This window comes from Vidua macroura, chromosome 22 (assembly GCF_024509145.1).
Source record: "Vidua macroura isolate BioBank_ID:100142 chromosome 22, ASM2450914v1, whole genome shotgun sequence".
Classification (NCBI taxonomy): Eukaryota; Metazoa; Chordata; class Aves; order Passeriformes; family Viduidae; genus Vidua; species Vidua macroura.
In genome coordinates, this window is record NC_071592.1 from 1212428 (window position 1) to 1229879 (window position 17452).

At 59.8% G+C, this 17452-nt stretch overlaps 1 protein-coding gene across 3 annotated transcripts in view; it reads right to left on the reverse strand.

Moving 5' to 3' along the window:
* Positions 1-10860, reverse strand: part of DSCAML1 (DS cell adhesion molecule like 1) — a 96140-nt gene extending 85280 nt beyond the window's left edge. For 2 of the 3 annotated variants that reach the window (XM_053997133.1, XM_053997132.1), the window contains exons 1-2: positions 10780-10860; positions 1826-2143 (exon numbers count right to left, since the gene is read on the reverse strand). In XM_053997133.1, coding sequence (XP_053853108.1) covers positions 1826-2143; positions 10780-10822 — 361 coding nt within the window. In that variant the 5' untranslated portion in view covers positions 10823-10860. Of the gene's footprint in view, positions 1-1825; positions 2144-10779 lie in introns of those variants that run through there. The other variant, XM_053997134.1, reaches the window with a different exon arrangement.
* Positions 10861-17452: the final 6592 nt, after the last annotated feature.

Below are 17452 nucleotides of genomic sequence, written 5' to 3' on the forward strand. Positions count from 1 at the left end.
GAGATGTCACCAACCCCAGCCACACAGACACCGCAAACTCCTGAAATTTAAGTACAAAATGCAGTTGAGGCCAGCTCCCTTTTTTACTGTGACAATAATTGTGCCCTGTAGGACACGGACACGATTGCCATCATGACAAATGCACGTTCACTTTGTCATCTAACAGCTGGCCAGAGCAGGAGCACCGCAACAAAGCCCTCAGCAGCCCCAGAAGGAAGGTGTTTTCCCCGGGTGGGAAGAGCCTGTGGGCATTGCATCCCACACCTCACACAGGCAGGCCAGCAGCGAGAGGGTGGCAGCATTTCCACCCTGGTTTCTGGGCTTTCGGGGCTCCCTGCTCAGAGATGTGCCACGAGGGCACGGGGAGAAGCTGCCACGGAAAGGGGCTGAGGAGCCAAAGCAGATTAACCAGCAAAAGCTTCCTTAATCACCTGGAGCTGAGGTTTATTCACAGGCTTTAAAGGCCAGCAGGGACCACGAGGAGCATCCTGAATGCTCCCTGCCACCACGAGCACCCCAGCTGGGGACAGACCCCGGACACAGCCCCACTGCATCCCTGACCTGTGCCAGCCCCACAGCCAGGGCTCCAAGCTTTTCCTGCCAGCAGGAATAACCCACAGCCACAACCAGCCCACTTAAACCTCTCCCCTGGCTGGAGAAATTTGCTCCATGTGCTCGCCAACAGCTTTCCCAAGACTTCCAGAGATTATTTTTTCCCTCAGATTTTCAGTTTCCACTGCATTTTATTTAATTGCTTGCTTTCTCCAGCTGTAATTGGCTCTCTGTGCTGCGCTGCCATTAGGAAGCACTGGAGAGTGACTGGGATGTGGGATGGCCAGGAGGGAGCAGCAGCTGGGGAATGTTCCACAACCATTTCCACCGCCAGAGAGGCGGAGCAGCTCCAGGAGCTGGGGACATCCTGGTGGCCCCACTGGACATCCACATCTCCTGCTAACAGAGGGGGAGGCTGAGCTCCCAGCCCAGCTGCAGGGGTGCATTCAGCCCTGGAGGGAGAGCGGGGTGAGAGCCAGGATTCCCTCTCTGATCCCAGGGCAGCTCTGGGCACGAGGGATCCCAGCAGAGCCAGCCCCACCATGCCCACACGAGGGGAGCAGCAGCTCCACATTTACTACACCCCATCTGCTCCTCCACCACTCTGTGGTTTATAGGTAACCTGAGAGTGCTGGTAAATAATTCACTCTGCAGAAGGGGGTTAATACCAATTTACTCCACAGTACAAGGTATTAAAATAAAAAACCCTGTAGTCACTTCTGTCACGTTCCCTCTGCTAGCCCCACTTTTAATAGGTTACATAATGAAGCCATTCCTGGGCTATTAGCCCTCCTCAGCCTGGTCAATAATTTACTGTAATGGCTTTTGGAATCAGCTCTTTGCCATATTCCTCCTTTTTTTTTATTTATTTAATTTTTTTGTTGTTCTTAATAAGCCTTGGCAAGCTGAGGCTGGGTGCTGCAGTGGGAGCCGGGCTGTGGGACACTGAGGGGGCCCCCAGCACGGACAGATGTGGCCCAGCCCCTCCCACAGCTGGGAAAAGCCTCGGTCAGTGGTTGGGCGAGACAATCCCGGTTCAGAGGGAGAGGAACTCTCCTGCCACCAGGCTGCGGCCACACCACGTTCTCCAGACACTCCTGGAGACCTCCAAGCTGCACATCCCACCCAAGGCTCTGCCCTGCTCCATCCTGCTGCAAGAACCCAAGGCAGCAGCCCCGGTTCTGCCCTTGATGGGCCAGCTGGCAGCCCACGGGGCAGAGCAGGGAGGAACCAGCCCCTCGTGCACAGCCCAGCGCCCACAGGCGGCTCCTACCTGCTTTAACACGGATGTTTGGGCTCCTGATTTTGCCAGCCGAGTTCTCTGCGGTGCAGAAGTAGTCGTTGTCGTGGATAAAGCTGTTGAAGGCTGATGGCGAGAAGGGGTAGAGCTGCAAAGTCCCATTGGCATGGACATGCCGGATGTGGGGCACATCGTAGATGTCGTCACCTGTGGCCAGGTACCACCGAAGGACGGCGCTGGGTGACCCTGCTGCCGGGCAGGGGATCACCACCCCCACTGTGCTGGAGAAGGTGACCTGCTGCAGGGAGTCGTTCACAAAGTAGAGGCTGGTTCCAACATCTTCAGCGTGTGCTGCGGGCAAAGCAGAGGCCACAACGGCGGGGGTCACTGCGGGGATCGCCGGAGACCCCCCCCCGGCACAGAGACCCCCCTGGTACAGAGACCCCCCCCGGCACAGAGACCCCCCTGGTACAGAGACCCCCCAGCACAGAAACCCCTGGCACAGAGACCCCCCCGGTACAGAGACCCCTGGCACAGAGACCCCCGGCACAGAGACCCCCCTGGTACAGAGACCCCCCGGCACAGAGACCCCCTGGCACAGAGACCCCCTGGCACAGAGACCCCCCTGGCACAGAGACCCCCCCTGGTACAGAGACCCCCCTGGTACAGAGACCCCCTGGCACAGAGACCCCCCAGCACAGAAACCCCTGGCACAGAGACCCCTGGTACAGAGACCCCCCCTGGCACAGAGAACCCCCTGGTACAGAGAACCCCCTGGTACAGAGAACCCCCTGGCACAGAGACCCCCCCTGGCACAGAGAACCCCCTGGTACAGAGAACCCCCTGGCACAGAGACCCCCCCTGGCACAGAGAACCCCCTGGTACAGAGAACCCCCTGGCACAGAGACCCCTGGCACAGAGACCCCCCTGGTACAGAGAACCCCCTGGCACAGAGGCCCCCCTGGCACAGAGACCCCCCCTGGTACAGAGACCCCCCTGGTACAGAGATCCCCCAGCACAGAGACCCCTGGCACAGAGACCCCCTGGCACAGAGAACCCCCGGCACAGCCCCTGAGCCCTGCGTGCAGAGCAGGGGAGCGCAGAGCATCCGTGCACGGCTGGAAGCACACAGCCCACCTTCACAGGCCAGCGCTCCTGCTGCCAGCACGGATCAGGGATCACGGGCACCTCGGCAGGACAGCTGGGGCTGTGCAGGTGAGGATGAACACCCCGGGCAGCCCCCGAGGCTTCCCCAGGGGTGCCCAGCTGGCTCTGAGCACCCACGGCCCCGAGGACGCCACGCCAAGCACGACCACCAACACTGCTCCTCGTGCCAGCCCCGACATTCCGGTGATCCCCGGCCTGGAGCAGCCCCATCCAGCACAGCAGTGCCAACACACCCAGTGCACACCACTGCCAGGCAGGGCAGAGACCTCCCCTGCCACCCGGCCACTGCCTCCAAACCAGGAGAGGGGATGGAAAACCGGGATCAGAGCTGCTCCCCTCTCCCAGAGCCACAGGCAGGGACGCTCACATCCACCCTGCCCTCAGCCCGAGCTTCTCCTGGGCACCCCTGCACCATCCAAACGAGGACTGAGGTGGGTTCAGGGGCACAGTCCAAGCAGAGCTTGTGGCCACCTGCATGCCCAGGAGCAGCTCTCGCCGCTGGAGAACAGCACTTCCCTTCTTGGGAAGTAGGGAATGGACCTCTGCATCCAACTCCTGCGGTCCCTCCTTCCCGCTCTCCAGGACCACGAGCTCCCCCTTCCCAAGCCAAGCCAGCGAAGTTGGCTATAAATAAGGAAGAGGAGGCCCCCAGTCACTTAGATCCGCTTTCTTTTTTTAGCTGCACTCTTTCCAAGTGGGCGGAAGGACAGGGATCTGGGAAGGGCCCTCGGCGGGTGTATTAATAGCGCGGCTGAGCGCACGCCCGCGGTGCCGCAGAGCCAATAAGCAGATCAGCACCGTGCCGCCCGTTCAGAACGAGCCACGGGGGACCCTCCCTGACCTCGATTCCTTAACTTGGGGAGGAGGGGACGGCAGCAGAGGGGAGAAGGAAAGCCTCATCCGCACGCCTGGGCTCCAGAGGCGACCGCTCGCCCGAGGAAGGGCTGCTTGAGTGGCCACGGTGGCTCCATCTCCGTGCCAAGCTCCTCCAGCCAGGTGCCCGTCCTGCCTGGGAGCTGTGCCACCAGCCCAATGCACACTGTCCCCAACCAGCTCGGGATGGGAGACCCCGAGACACCTCAGCCCTTCTCGGGGCAGAGTCCTCTCCATCCTTCTCCCAGCTGGATGCACAGCCTGGTGCCTCTTTTGGCATCTTACTCTTGCTCTCTGTGTGCACTGCACGGAGTCATCCCCAGAAATGACCAAGGTTCCTCCCGTGCCCACTCGGAGCCTTCTGTGCCACAGAAGGGATGAGCTGATAGTGAGGTCCAGCTGTGCCACCGCACGAGACAACCAATTTAGAGGTCACAAAATCATCTCCTCGTCTCCCCACGCACCAGTTCCCTGTGTCCACACACAGGTGGAAGGAGACAAAGCCATTTATTTTTCCCTCTCTGGCTGACGAGCACCAAAGACGGACGGACAGAGGAGCAAAGCTCCAGCCGAGCCTTTGCAGAGCCACGGGGCCACCGCTCGGCCCTGCAGATGTCATTTTGTGACATCTCCAGGCTGGTTTGTCGTCATGAATCAGCATTTCCCTTCATCCGAGCGGCGCGGTGCTTCTCCCAAATACATGAAAGGGAAAAAAAACGCACATTTGCAGGCAGAGGAAGGGAAACAAAGCCTGCACGAGCAGCACAGAGCTATTTGTGGCTGAGCCTGAGCTGAGCAGAAGATGGCTGGAGCCAGGGCACAGCAAAAGCCACCTTCAGCCTGGCTTTGGACCAAGGACGTCCGGCTGTGCCCGGTGCTCGATGTGGGATCTCTCCCCAGATCCCACATTACAGCTTGAGAAGGCTCCTGGAGCACCCAGAGCCTGTCAGGGAAGCATCTTCATCCTCAGCAGCACCAGGAGGGCTCAGAGCTGGACGGGTGAGGGGCTGGGGCGAGGAGTGGAAAAATACCTCGTAAACAGAGAAATTCAGATTACCCATAAAGCTTTTTCGGGTCAAAGGGGGAAAGGGATTTTTAATGGAAAATGGAGGTTATGGGATTGGCAATAGTTATGTGACAGACGTATAGAGTTAAATCCTCATAATCTCCTTTACCATTTAGCATTGAGCACCATCCTAATTCCATGTTTCATAAAACTGTCTCCAAATCACTGGGAGAGATTAAAAATTTAGAAATAGCACAGCAATATTTTTAAACCAGAAATCACTGCTCACATCTGGTCAGATGTGCTGACCCTAACCTACATATCGAGGGCATTAATTCACATGAACCTGAAAAGAGGAAGGCTGGGAGAGCTGAGATGGAACAGTTTCTGCTGGGAACGCAGCCTGGAGCCCAGCCTGGCTCCAGCTGGGAGCTGCACCGAGCCCAGCACAGGGCTGGACACTCGGGCTGGCTCTGAAAGGCAGGTGTTTTAAGCTATCAGAGCTCAATCTTCCTAAATTGTGGTAAATTACAACCTAGAGCTATTGAAATATTAATATCTCTATTCGAGCTGGGAGAAGCAAGTCATTTTGCTATCATCCCTTCAGAATATTTACTAGTTTTGATGGCTGGACCTCCCGAGCTCCAGCACCTTCAGTGACACAGCAAAGCACTGGGCTGTTCTGCAAGCACCTGCTCGCTCCAGAGAGGGGCCACGAACTGTCCCCAGGATCTGTCACCATCTCCGGGAGAGGTGCAGGTGTGTGCCCTGCCCGAGCAGCTCAGCAATGCCATCACCTCCCCAGCAGCACAAAACCTCCCGGGGAAGAGCCTGTCCTTTTCTAAGAAGCAGATTTAGGAGCAGTCTCAGACAAGGACCGGCTTCGTGCCAGCCAGGGCTCTTCCTCCCGAGATAAGAGGCTTTTCCTGCTCTCCGTGCACGTCCATCACCTGTGCTGGCAGCACACAGCCAGCCCCGAGCCCAGCCAAAGCCTGCAAGCCCCTCAGAGCTGAGCACGGTGCTTTAGCTGGGTGGAAACCTGACAGAGCCGGGGAAATGCTGAGGAATTGGTGTTTCAGGGGGGTTCAGGCCATCCCCTGTGAGCTCACTGGACTGGAGCAGCAGCTTTTCCTGACCCTGGTGGTCTGGCCGCCCGGGTGCCCACCCTCCAAGGCTGGCGAGGACCTGCCGGGGCTCCCCCCACCCCCCGGAACACCCGTGGGGCTCCAAAGGGGCTGGAGGGGCCAGCAGGGTTTCCCCAGCCCCCGGCGGAGCCGGGCTGCGGGGATGCTGAGGAGAGCAGCAGGCTAATGGCCACCTCGCAGCTCATTTATTATCCTCATTAAGGGTGTTTGACACCTGCCCTGCTCAAGGAGAGAGGGAACCAAAGCCTGGCACGCACCGGGCCGGCAATTGCAGGTAGGTGGCAAGTCCTGATGGTTCCTCCGTGCTGAAGAGAGGACACAAATTCCATCACACCCTGTCTGCACGTGGGGAACGCTGGAGGAGCCTCCGGCCTCCAAGCCCTCATCCCCCGGACACCTTCACAGGCTTTGTGCTAACCAAGGGAGTGACCTTGGAGTTGATGGAGCGAGAAGTGGCACTTCCAAGCACCGTGGGAGGATGAGGAGGGAAGCGGCCGAGGCTGGTCCCTTCCAAGGGGAGCTCAGGGGTGCCTGGGAGAGCAGCTCGTCCTCCCGGGATGTCACCTCCTCACAGCCCAGAGGGTTAAAGCCGTGACTCCCGCACGCTGTGCCCCTCAGGGACCGGTCTCAGGGGGGTGGAAATCGTGTCAGGAAATGCCAAGCAGGGCCTGGGGCCTTCAGCTGGTGCCCAGCACAGCAGCAGGTACCTGCCACAACATCTTCCCTGCCCTGGCACTGCAATTTGGCTGCCACACCAGTCCCACCCTGGTGGCACGGCCCCTCTGGCTTCAGCACCACGGCCCTTCCTGACCTGACAAAGCAAAGAGGGAGCGAAGGAGAGCCTGCCTCTGGTCCTCTGTGGGTAAGGGCATGGCTCAAACGTGCTCCAAGCGCCTGCTCCTTAATGCATCTGCATGGAAATTAGGGCCTGAACCACCTCCAGCGATTACGACAGCACCCAGGCTGAGGCTGTAACCCTTGCCTGGGAAAAAAAAGCTCTCCCGGCTGGATTCCTGCTTCCGGAACCTCCCGTGGCTGCTCCTGAGAGGCACCAGCCCCACCACACCATCCCCACAGGGGCTGACCCAGAGCTGGAGATCCCCCAGCCCTGCCCCACCTCCTGAGCCCCCCAGGCTGGGGACCCTCAGCTCTGGGGGTGAGGAACGAGCCCAGGGACCACAGGTGAGGGCCTCTCCCTCCCCTCCAGAGCCCACCTCCATGTCTTGGCCATGTGAACACAACGCCTGAGGTCCCAAGGGGACATCTGGTGACATCACCCAGCCAGAGTGACAGCACCGTGTCCCCAGGGAGGTCAAACGAGCGGGCACGAGGGGTGGGCAAGGGGACACACCAGAGGCCACGCACGCCTGGCCCTGCACAATGGCCAGGCCACGCTCCCAGGGCATCACAACCCACTCGGTGGCTTTGCAAGGTGGAGACCAGGATACTCACCATGCAGCCAACAGGAGAACACATCTGGGCAAGCCCTGCCAGCTCCTCACCTCCTCCCCATCACATCCTCTCCCTCGCCTCCTCCCCATCCCCTCCAAGCCGAGCTCGCTCCCCTCCCAGGGCCAGGAGCTGCCGCAGCCCTTCTCAGGCGCAGCTGGGAGCAGGCAGGAGCACGAGCCTGGAAATGGAATTCCTGAACGTTTGGTGCGGCTCTGCTGGCGGATGATGGCGGCAGCCTGCGTGTGCTGGGGGATATTTCTGCGGGATCCACGGGCAGGGAAAGGGTGACTCCCAAGCTGTGATTATGTAAAGACCAAGGGCTGGCTATAACCGAGATTCCAGAGGCAAGGAACGCTCCGCACCCAGAGCTGCCCCTGCACATCCTCCCCGAACAGCGGCTGCGACGACCCAGCGCCTTCCTCCTTGGTGCCCACCATGGAAGTGGCAGCTCCAAACGTGCTGCCTGCTCGGCTCCGTGGCACCCGAGGCGCGGCTCAGCCTCGCCTGCTGCCATGTCAGAATTCCTGCCACAAAGACTTCCAGCTTTATTCTTGCCCTCGGCTCGCCAGCTGCTCCGGAGAAGGACGGAGCGCTGCCCATCCGTCCCCCCAGCACACGGGCCACACGGGCACAGGTCCTGGCACCCCAACACCCAGGTGCTGGAGCCACGGCTGCCCCAAGCCGTGCCCCAAGCTCCCAGCTCCAGGAAGGGCTGTTCCACACAGCACATCCCTGGCACTCGCCCCTCGCACAAGGCACAGCCTCTTCCTGCAGAGGACAAACAGCCAGGAACATCAGGGTGCCTTTATCCACTCCCCATCCCAAGGCAGGAGCAGCCCAAAGCCCACGCCAGGCGCAGGTAAAGGCTCTGGGCGAGCCGCCACAGTGGCTCCTGGTGCTGGGAAATTTTGGCAGGATAAACAAGCGCCGGGCACGGCGAGGAGCTGAGCACTGCAGGCTTCTCCTCCGTGCATTTAATGAGGTTTCCATGTTTCATTTCAGAGACAAACGAGCGCTGTGCCACACTGGGGGGCCGAGATGGGAGAGATTAGAAACCGCGAGCTGCACCGTTCGCTGCGCCCAGCGCGGGAACATCATGTAAATATAATGCCAATATAAATCAGGCGGCAGAGCCATCCAGCAACATCACGCAGGGAGACGCTTCCCTGGCTCCCAGCCTCTCAGTTGTGGCCAGTCCGTTCCTCATCACACCACTCGCCTCCCCTCTGCCTGGCTGCTCTCCCTCGCACTGCCAGACCGTCTTGCTGCTCAACTCTCCGCTTGCCAACCACCCATTTCTGTTTATTTTATAAACAGGGGCAGAAATAAGCTGCTACAGCCCATCAAGGGATTTCTAAACTTCAGGGGTCCCTCGGATCAAATGTTTATCTGCTTTCGGTTTCTACTTGAGCTCTTGTTCTACAGCAGGAGCACGTTAAAAGGATGTGCTTCGATGCCCAGAAATATTAAGTATCTGAAAGGTTTATCATGCATTGAGCAATTCGTTTTTTTTATCCTATTATTCTAATGAAACTTCCATGGTATTGCTGTCCTCTCTCTGGAACCGCTTCACGTTAACACTTTGCATCACCAGGACTGTTCAATGCTGAAGACACCTTTTTTTTTTTTTTTTTTTTAAGAAATAAAATGTAAAACGAGGCCACGAGGAGTTGTGCTAATGGAGGCTTTTAATTTGCTCCTCTCTGAAGAGATAGCTCTGTGGGAAGACATCCCTTTTCCAAGAAGCTGGGGCTGAAAAGATGCAAAAAGCAATAAACCAGTGCATCTCTTTATTATTTTGACTATTGGGGGTCGAAAGGAATCGTGGCATCCTCGACGGTTATTTGTTTCCAGGTTTGTTTTTTTCCTTTTAGCACAGTAAAAAATGCAAATGTAAGCAAAGCAGACGCTGGCACGTTCAGCTCAGCAGATCTGAAGCACAATAGCGATTTTGGGTAAAGCTCCCAAAAGCAGCTTCACCCCAGCTCGAATAAAGCAGCTATTCCATAATTAATAATTGATGGAATAATTGATCATCACCGCACAACTGGAGAGGGTGCCCTATTAAACCTCAGTAAATATTTTTCATTGGATTAACATTCAGCTAACGGGGTAATGTAATGGGCAGCAAGAGAGGTCTCATGCAAGGAAGCAGCTCCGTCCCCTTTCTTTCACTTTCCTCATTTCCTAAAATTTCCCCCTTGCTGTTCTCAAATGTCAGAGACGATAATTAGGGCAAATGTCATTTTACATCCTCCGGGCAGACAATTTTCCAAGAGGTGGGCGCTTCCAGCACCCGCATCCGCAGGTCGGGTCGTGGGCAAAGAGGTAATTTATTACAGAAACATAATTAAAAATTCCCGCAGATCCGGAAATGGGCAATTCCTTTATGTAACATGGATCGATTGTTGTAACAAACGCAGTGGGATTTAAGTGCCCGTGCTCCACGCAGCTCCTGCCTCTCTTTAATTGCATCTAGAGCAGAGACTCGCTTAGAGTATCACCTCGCTGGATGTGGGCAGCATCCACTTAATGCCCAACTTTAAATTAATCTGTAATCTTCCAGCGTGTGTCTCCTTGACACGCTTGTTCCATGATTCTCCCCATCCCCCGCACACATGTATGATTTATCTATAATCTGATTGATGTCAAGCCGTTGGGTTACACTTCACGCAGCATTCCTAGGGGGAAGGATGCGAATTTTAAGGCATCGCCGGGTTTCGCCTGCTGACGGGATCAGACTGAGAAGCGCTCCGGAGACGCGGAGCGCTCGGTCCCGGCGAGGCCCCGCCGGAGGATGCTGCGCCCGTCGGTGCGGGGTCCCGGCCGCGGCTGGCACCGCCGCCGCGGGGGCTCCGCCGCGGAGCCGCTCCGGGATGCGCCGGCACCGACCGGCCCCGCTCCGCGCACCGAGCCCCGCGCTCCGCCGCGCCGTCCGGGGCGAGCGCTCCGGGAGAGCGCACCGACAATCCCGGGCACTCGGGGAGGGCGCAGCGAGAGCGCGGCACCGAGAGCCGCGGATCCCCGGGGAGGGCGCGCCGAGAGCTCACGAAGGCGCAGCAAGAGCCCCGGGACCCCGGGGAGGTTGCACCGAGCGCCCGGAGACCCCGGGGAGGACGTATCGAGATCCCAACAGGGATCATCGAGACCCTCGGGACCCCGGGGAGCGCGCACCGAGCGCCCAGGAAGGCGCACCGAGAGCCCCGGGACACCGGGGAGGGCGCACCGAGAGATGTGGGGCCGAGGAACGGAGCACCGAGAGCCCCGGGGAAGGGGCAGCCCGTGCCGCACGCCCGGTCCCGCTGCCGGGGACCCCCGCCGCCCCCGCCGCGGTCCCCACGTACCTTTCGGCAAAGAGTACAGCAGGAGAAAAGTTACCAGCCACATGCCATACAGAGCAGCTCTGGCCCCGGGCTGCGGCGCAATTGCGGAGGTGCGGTGCCCCGGCGTGCCGCGCTCCTGCCGCCGCTGCCAGCCCGGCTGAGGTGCCCAGCGCCGCTCCCGCTCCGCCCCGCTCCGCTCCCGCCCGTGGGCCGGGCTCCCGCCCGCGCCCGCCCCCCCCGCGCCGCGCAGGGCTGGGGGCGGCCGCGGCCCCCGCCGGCAGAGCCCCTTCCTCCTCCTCCTCGGCGTGCGCAAGGGCCGGCAGAGCCCCTGGCCGCCACCGGCCGCCCCCGAGCCGCGCTCGCCCCCGGGCCATCAGCCCCGCGGCCCGAGCGCGGTTCGCGCTCCCCCATCCCCGCAAAGCGGCACGGCGGAGCCCTGCCCCAGGTGAGCCCTGTCCTGGCCGCAGGGCTGCAGCTGAGCAGCACGGCCGGGCCACCCGGGACTCGCGCTGGCACTCCTCCTGCTCCCCGGGCCTCCCGCACGCTGGTCCAGCATCCGGGGGACAAAAACAATACAGCGGTTTGGGTTGGAAGGGACCTTGCAGACCACAGGGACGCCTTTCCGTTTGCTCCAAGCCTTGTCCGGCGTGGCTTTGGACACGTCTGAGGATGGGAGATCGGGGCTCCTGCAGCCCGTGCTGCTCCCATGAGAGGGGACACAAGCAAGGCAGGGCCAGCAGATTGATTACACATTCATCCCTCCAGCCAGCAAATAACAAACAAATACCAGCTAATGCTTTACTTTGGGGTGTATTTATCCAAGGCTTAGCTCAAGCCGAAGCTTGTACTCCCCAAGACTTAGTCACACCAAAGCCAATTTGTCTGGACCGTTAGAGCATTCAGAGTGTCTTTTCTTGAAGTGATTATAGCAGGTTTTCTTTGCTTTCCAAAACAGCCTTTACAAGCCCAATTTGTTGGAAAATAAACAGAAAGAAAGATTAAAGCATTCAGATTTCAAACAAAACAACCAGCAGGAAAAACATTACATTCCGATTTTTTTTTTTAAAGCGCTGTTTAAATTTAATTGAAAACGCAACTATCGTCACAGAAATTGGAAAAACAACAGCCCCATGGCCATTTCCAGCCCTCATGGATTCACTGCAAGCCTTCCCACCTAGAAGTGCCCTGAAGAGCTCACCGAGGGGGTACCCGTGGGTGGGAGGTTCCCATTTCAGAGCGGGGACACGGCCAAAGGACAAGGAGAAGCTGCCAGGACGCAGGGTCCTCCATGCCCACCTCGTGTCCCCTGTCCCCTCCCTGCTCCAGGCCACCCACACCACTCTCAGTGACGAGCACAGCGAGGCCACTGCCACCTAAACCCTGCCCAGCCCTCAGTGCCAGCAGCAGAAACAGGGGCAAACACCGTGCCCGTGCTGTGTGGGTCTGACAAACCACAGCCTTCCCTCCTCCTCCTCCTCCTCCTCCTCCTCCTCCCCAAGGATGTGCTTCCTCTTCCTCGGTGCTGCCGAGCTCGGTAGCGCCGTCACCACCCCCTCCCCAGCCCGTTCCCAGGCCACCTCAGCGGCTCGTGGGTGCCGCAGCCCTCCCACGCGGGCACGTGCCGCTCGCCAGCCCCACGCGCGCACCCCTGGCCGCGCCGCCAGCGTCCCGAGAGGCGGCGAGGCAGCAGCTGATGCACACGCGGTGCCCACACACCCCTCCAGGAGCCGAGGTGCATTTCAGTCGCCACCTACATCGCCGTGCAGATGTTCCCTGATGCTTCGCAGGGAAATTGGTATGCAGGCCCATACCCTGGCAACCGGCAAAGCCCGGGCTCTGGGGAGCCCCGGCCACATGCCAGGCATCTGCCCCCTTCCCTCCCTGGCAGCTGCTGCAGGATGGCAGCACAGCCCGGCCCAGCCTGCTCACAGCGAGCTGTCAGCCCCAGAACCTGCTACAGCACTTTGCAAAGCAGCAGGCAACGCGCCGGACTCAGGTGTGATTGGTACCCTCCCACACTTGGGAGTGGATGGAACGGGGGTGCGTGGGCCGGCAGGGCACTCGCTGGCACAGCACCCACGGGGGCCCACAGATCTCTGTGTGAGGCATGTGAGCAGGGGGAGTAAGTGCTGCTCACCCGTTCATTTTTAGCTCCCTTGGCTGCTCTCATGAGTTTCCTCACCATCCCCAGCTCAGAGGATCAACCCAGCACTCTGACCTCCTCCACCAAGGGCTCCTTCCTGCAGGACAGGAGCAGCACCACAGTGGAAACTTCAGGCTGGCAGGGCGAGCGCTCAGCCCGGGTCACACTCGGGGATTCCTGGCGAGTTCTTGAGCCGCCTGTGCCATTTGCTCTGGCCCTGTTCGCTCCTCCACGGATCGCTCAGCCCAGGCCCTCTGCCAGCTCGCCGAGCCCGGGCGCACGTGCGGGGCTGGCAGCGCCGGGCAGGCAGCCAGAGCTCCCGGAGCAGGAGCTCCTTCCAGCCCACACCTGGGGCTCAGCTCTCACCCAGCAGCCAGCCACCGTTTGGGGCCATCAGCCTCCCCAGGGCCCCGCGTTTGGACGCGCACAGGAAGCGTTTGCGTGACGCCTTTGCATGCGCGATCAGCCCGGAAAGCTGGTGTCCTGCTAGCAAGCAGAACGGCATCGTGTGCTGTGGTGAGGAAAGGCAGGAAATCTCCACGGTGATTATTTGGGCAGCGCTGACCTGTGCTTTGGCAGCGCAGGCGGCTCGCAGGAAGCCAGGCCAGCAGTGGCTCGCGAGGAGAAGCCCGTCTCAGGCTCCCTGTGGCCACTGCCCTGCCTGCCAGAGGCAGCAGCCAGCCCAGCTGCACGGTTCAGAGGTGAAGCTCACACTGAGGAATGAGTTCCCTCGCCTAAACTCTGCACAAGGCACGGGAGAAATGATAGCAACACATGGCCACGCACAGCTCTGAGCCCCAGCAGGCTCCAGGAGGAGGGACCCTCTGCACTTCAGCACGGCAGAAATTGCACAGGGGGGTCCTGCTGCCTCTCCTGAGGGCATGGGGCATCCTGCAGCCCTTTGAAAACAGCCCCCCCTTCAATCTTCCCCTTCCCTGGCATTTGTTCTGCCTCCGGGCAGAATTACGCTCAGCTCCAGGCTACCCCAGAGCTCTGGGGATTTACCACAGTGTCCCGTGCTCACACACCCCGTTAACCTGCGAGGTATTTCCCACTGAAGGCAATTCTTCCACTAATACTCGAAAAACCCACTCTCCATGCAGGCACACAGAAGAAAACAGCCAAGGGGAGGGTCGGCACAGCACCCTAAAGGCAATTCTTCCACTAATACTCGAAAAACCCACTCTCCATGCAGGCACACAGAAGAAAACAGCCAAGGGGAGGGTCGGCACAGCACCCCCAGCTCCCGGGGCCAGCCCCCGCCGCAGGCTGTGCCCCGCGCTGGGCACAGGCGCTGCACCCCGCATCCCCCCGGCCAGGGCACACCTCACGTCCCGCCGGGCCCCAGCCCCGTGCCCTCGGCCGCCCTCGCAGACAAATCCCCGGAGGAAGCGGTCATTAACACAACAGGGCTACTTATCTGTCTGGAGCCGATTGCCACAAAGCACTTCCCACGCATCGCCAACTTACCCTCGCAGCACCTCTCCGAGCGAGCACAGCCCGCCGTGACCCCTCACTGGACACCCTGGCCCACAGGGACAAAGAGCTGCGTCCTGCACAGCCGCTGCTGCCAGCCCAGAACCACCAGCAGCATGGAGAACAGGCTGTGGGGGTAATTGCAGGACGGCTTTCAGTTGATTTCTGGGTACACCTGTGTGGAAGAGCGCTGGGCATGCCCCGGTAGGAATCCTTCCAGCAAAACCTGTCCTGGAACCCCGGGCCTCTCCTCCCCAGTTGCTCCCAGCCCTGTGTGGATGCTGACAGGGTGGAAGGACCTCACCTGGCCTGTGGCTGCAGCCCCCAGTGCCTCAGTTTCCCCAGTGGCAGAGGGGAGCAGGTGGCTGCCACATGGAGTGGCGGGAGGATAAACGCCCTGAAGGTGGCCTTGTGCCTCAGTAAGAGGCTGCAATCCCGTGGACAAACAGGTGCCAGCAGCTCAATGTACCCAATGTACCCAAAAATGACATCCTGCTTGAGCCCTTGGGTCGTGCACTGCAGGAACAGCCGCGTTTCCATAAGGGAGCCCTGGCACTCGTGACTGTGGACACGGAAACAGGGATCAGTTTTAGACTTCCAGCCCAAACCATCCTGCGGTTCTTTTCTCTGCGAAGGGCTCCGCGTCCCCCGTGCCCCGAGCCCGAATCCCTTGGCGGGCAGCCGGGATGCTCGGCTTCCCAAGGAAAAGCTCTTTCCCGGCAAGAAGCTGGGATTTGGTTCCCTCTAGTGTCGCCGCGCTCCGCTGCTGAGCTCCGGGGGAGCGGGGACAGGGCGAGGGGGCTCCGCCGAGGGGAGCCCCGTGCGGGGAGGGGAGCGGGGACCCTGTCCTCGCCAGCTCCAGCGGCTTTGCACAGTTTTAGCACGCTCCAGGGGCTAAACAGGCTGCCCAGGACAGCCGTGGAGGGATTTAAAGCCGGGATTTAAAAGACAGATGTGTACAGATGTGACCTCTGGGGACAGGGTTTAGTGCTGGCCTTGGCAGCGTTGGTTAATGGACTTGGATGGTCTTAGAGGGGTTTTCCAACCTTTGTGATTCCAAGGCACGGTCCTGAGACACATGGGCCGGGTTCACGGGGACCCTCCTTTGCTTCCACGCACGTTCCACTGTGAACCCCACGGTAAATCCCGCCGGGAAGACCCAGCATGTCCATCCCTGGGCTGCACTCCCACAGCATCACTGCCTTGAGCAGTTACTCCCTCATCACCTCCTCCTTGGGGCAGGTGTGACACGGAAATGGGGGCTGGAACGCCATTTCCTGGGGCTGGAGGCTGATTCCAGCCCGTGGAGCGCTGCTGTTTTTGCAGAGGTGCTGCTGCTGGCTGCGCTGCCTTTTCGGGAGCAGAGCAGAGGGAGGCCGAGGCACGTGGCTGGCTCCCCGCCAGCCCGGCCCCTCTCTCCTCTCTCCACTGTTCCTCTCTGGCTCCCTGAGTCACCATTTGCTGCTCTCCTCTTTAAACTAACGAGGAGACATTTTGCATTCGCGTTTCCTCATGGGCGAAATGCGGCCCTGGCACCACGGAGCAGGGCTGGCAGCTCCTCCCTGGCTGCTGCTGCTCCGGCTCCAGCCCCGCTGCCTCACCTCCTCGCTTCCAGTCAGGGATGAAGCACAGGCACAGGCCAAGCCACAGCCAGCCAGAGCCCCTCTCCCTCCTACCTGTCCATCCAGAGGCCGGCGAAGCAAACAGGGAATAACCAGCGCCAAGGGGAAGCTGTTTGGATCTGGAAGCCTTCCCAGAGGAAAAGGGCACTCCAGTTGTCCCCTGTATTATTTACCCAATCCCCTTTGTGCCGCAGAAAAGATTTACTCTGAGAAGATTAATGGCTCAAGGGGCTGTGAGAGAAATCCTCCGAGATTGCCTGGTTCAGGGGAGAAGGCAAACACCTCCTCGCCAAGGCCACGCAGCACAGGGAGCACAGGGAAAGGGCTGAGGGGGCTGGCCCTGTCCGTGGGACACCCTCTGATGGGACACTGACTCACCCTGGGGACAGCAGGACCCTCTCATCGGGCCAGTGGCAGGAGGAAGGAGGCACGGTGGCCTTTCCCTGCAGTGCCCCCAGCTTCCCTGTCCCACACTCCAGGGCTCAACATCCAAAACAAACGAGCGTGGAGGCTTGGAGAGCTGCTGGCAGCCCCTCTACCCCAGCTCAGAGAGGGCACATCTCCTGTGCCTCCTGTCACTGGTTTGTGCCTGTCCTCTGCTCCCGGCTCCATCCTGGAGGAGCACGGGGCTGGGCTGAGCTCTGAGGAGACCCTGCCCTCCAAACGTCACAGCCAGTGCAAGGTTTGGGTGCTGGGCCGTGTCCCTGTCCCCCCGTCAGTGTGCCCAGCCCTGGCTCAGCCCGGGCTGGGGTGTGGGGCCGTGCAGGTGCGGGCACACGTGGGTGTCCCCAGGGCGTGCAGAATAATGCCATTAATGCCATCTGGTGCCGAGACAGAGCTCCCGCGCGGGAGCCAGACACGGCTTTTCACTCCCCTAATCCCCGGCCCCAGAGCCACGGGGGTTCTGTCTGCGGGGCTCCCGGGGAGGGGAGGCCACGGCTGCAGCTCAGGAGCCGGGGAGGAGGGGAGGCCTGGGGCTCAGGGGTGTGGAACCTGGCGGAGGATGGGCTCGCTTCACACCCTGCTGCTTGCCTGCCTGCTGGGACCCTCAGCTCCTGCTTTAGGGGGACAGAGCCCCACCACACTCAGTGAGGCATGGGCAGGGCAGTTCTGGTGTGGCCAGACCCTTCCGTGCTGTTAAACAGGCCCTTTTCATAGAATCTCAGGATCATTTCCTTTGAAAAACACCTCTAAGACAAATCAAGCTTAACCATTAACCATTTTCTTCCTCGGTCGAAGGACTCCTGCTCCTGCTTGAGCTGTGCAAAGCTGCAATGAGTCTTTATTAGTGGGTCACTGTCAAGTCAAAATTATATTCCAAAATAATCTCCTTACTGTGTTAAATAAGCACCTCAGATTAGACAAATTGCACGGATTTTGCCTAATAACCTTCCTCCAGCTAATCCTATTTTTCTGTCAATGTCTGACCTCGATCGAAGCCCACACGAACCCC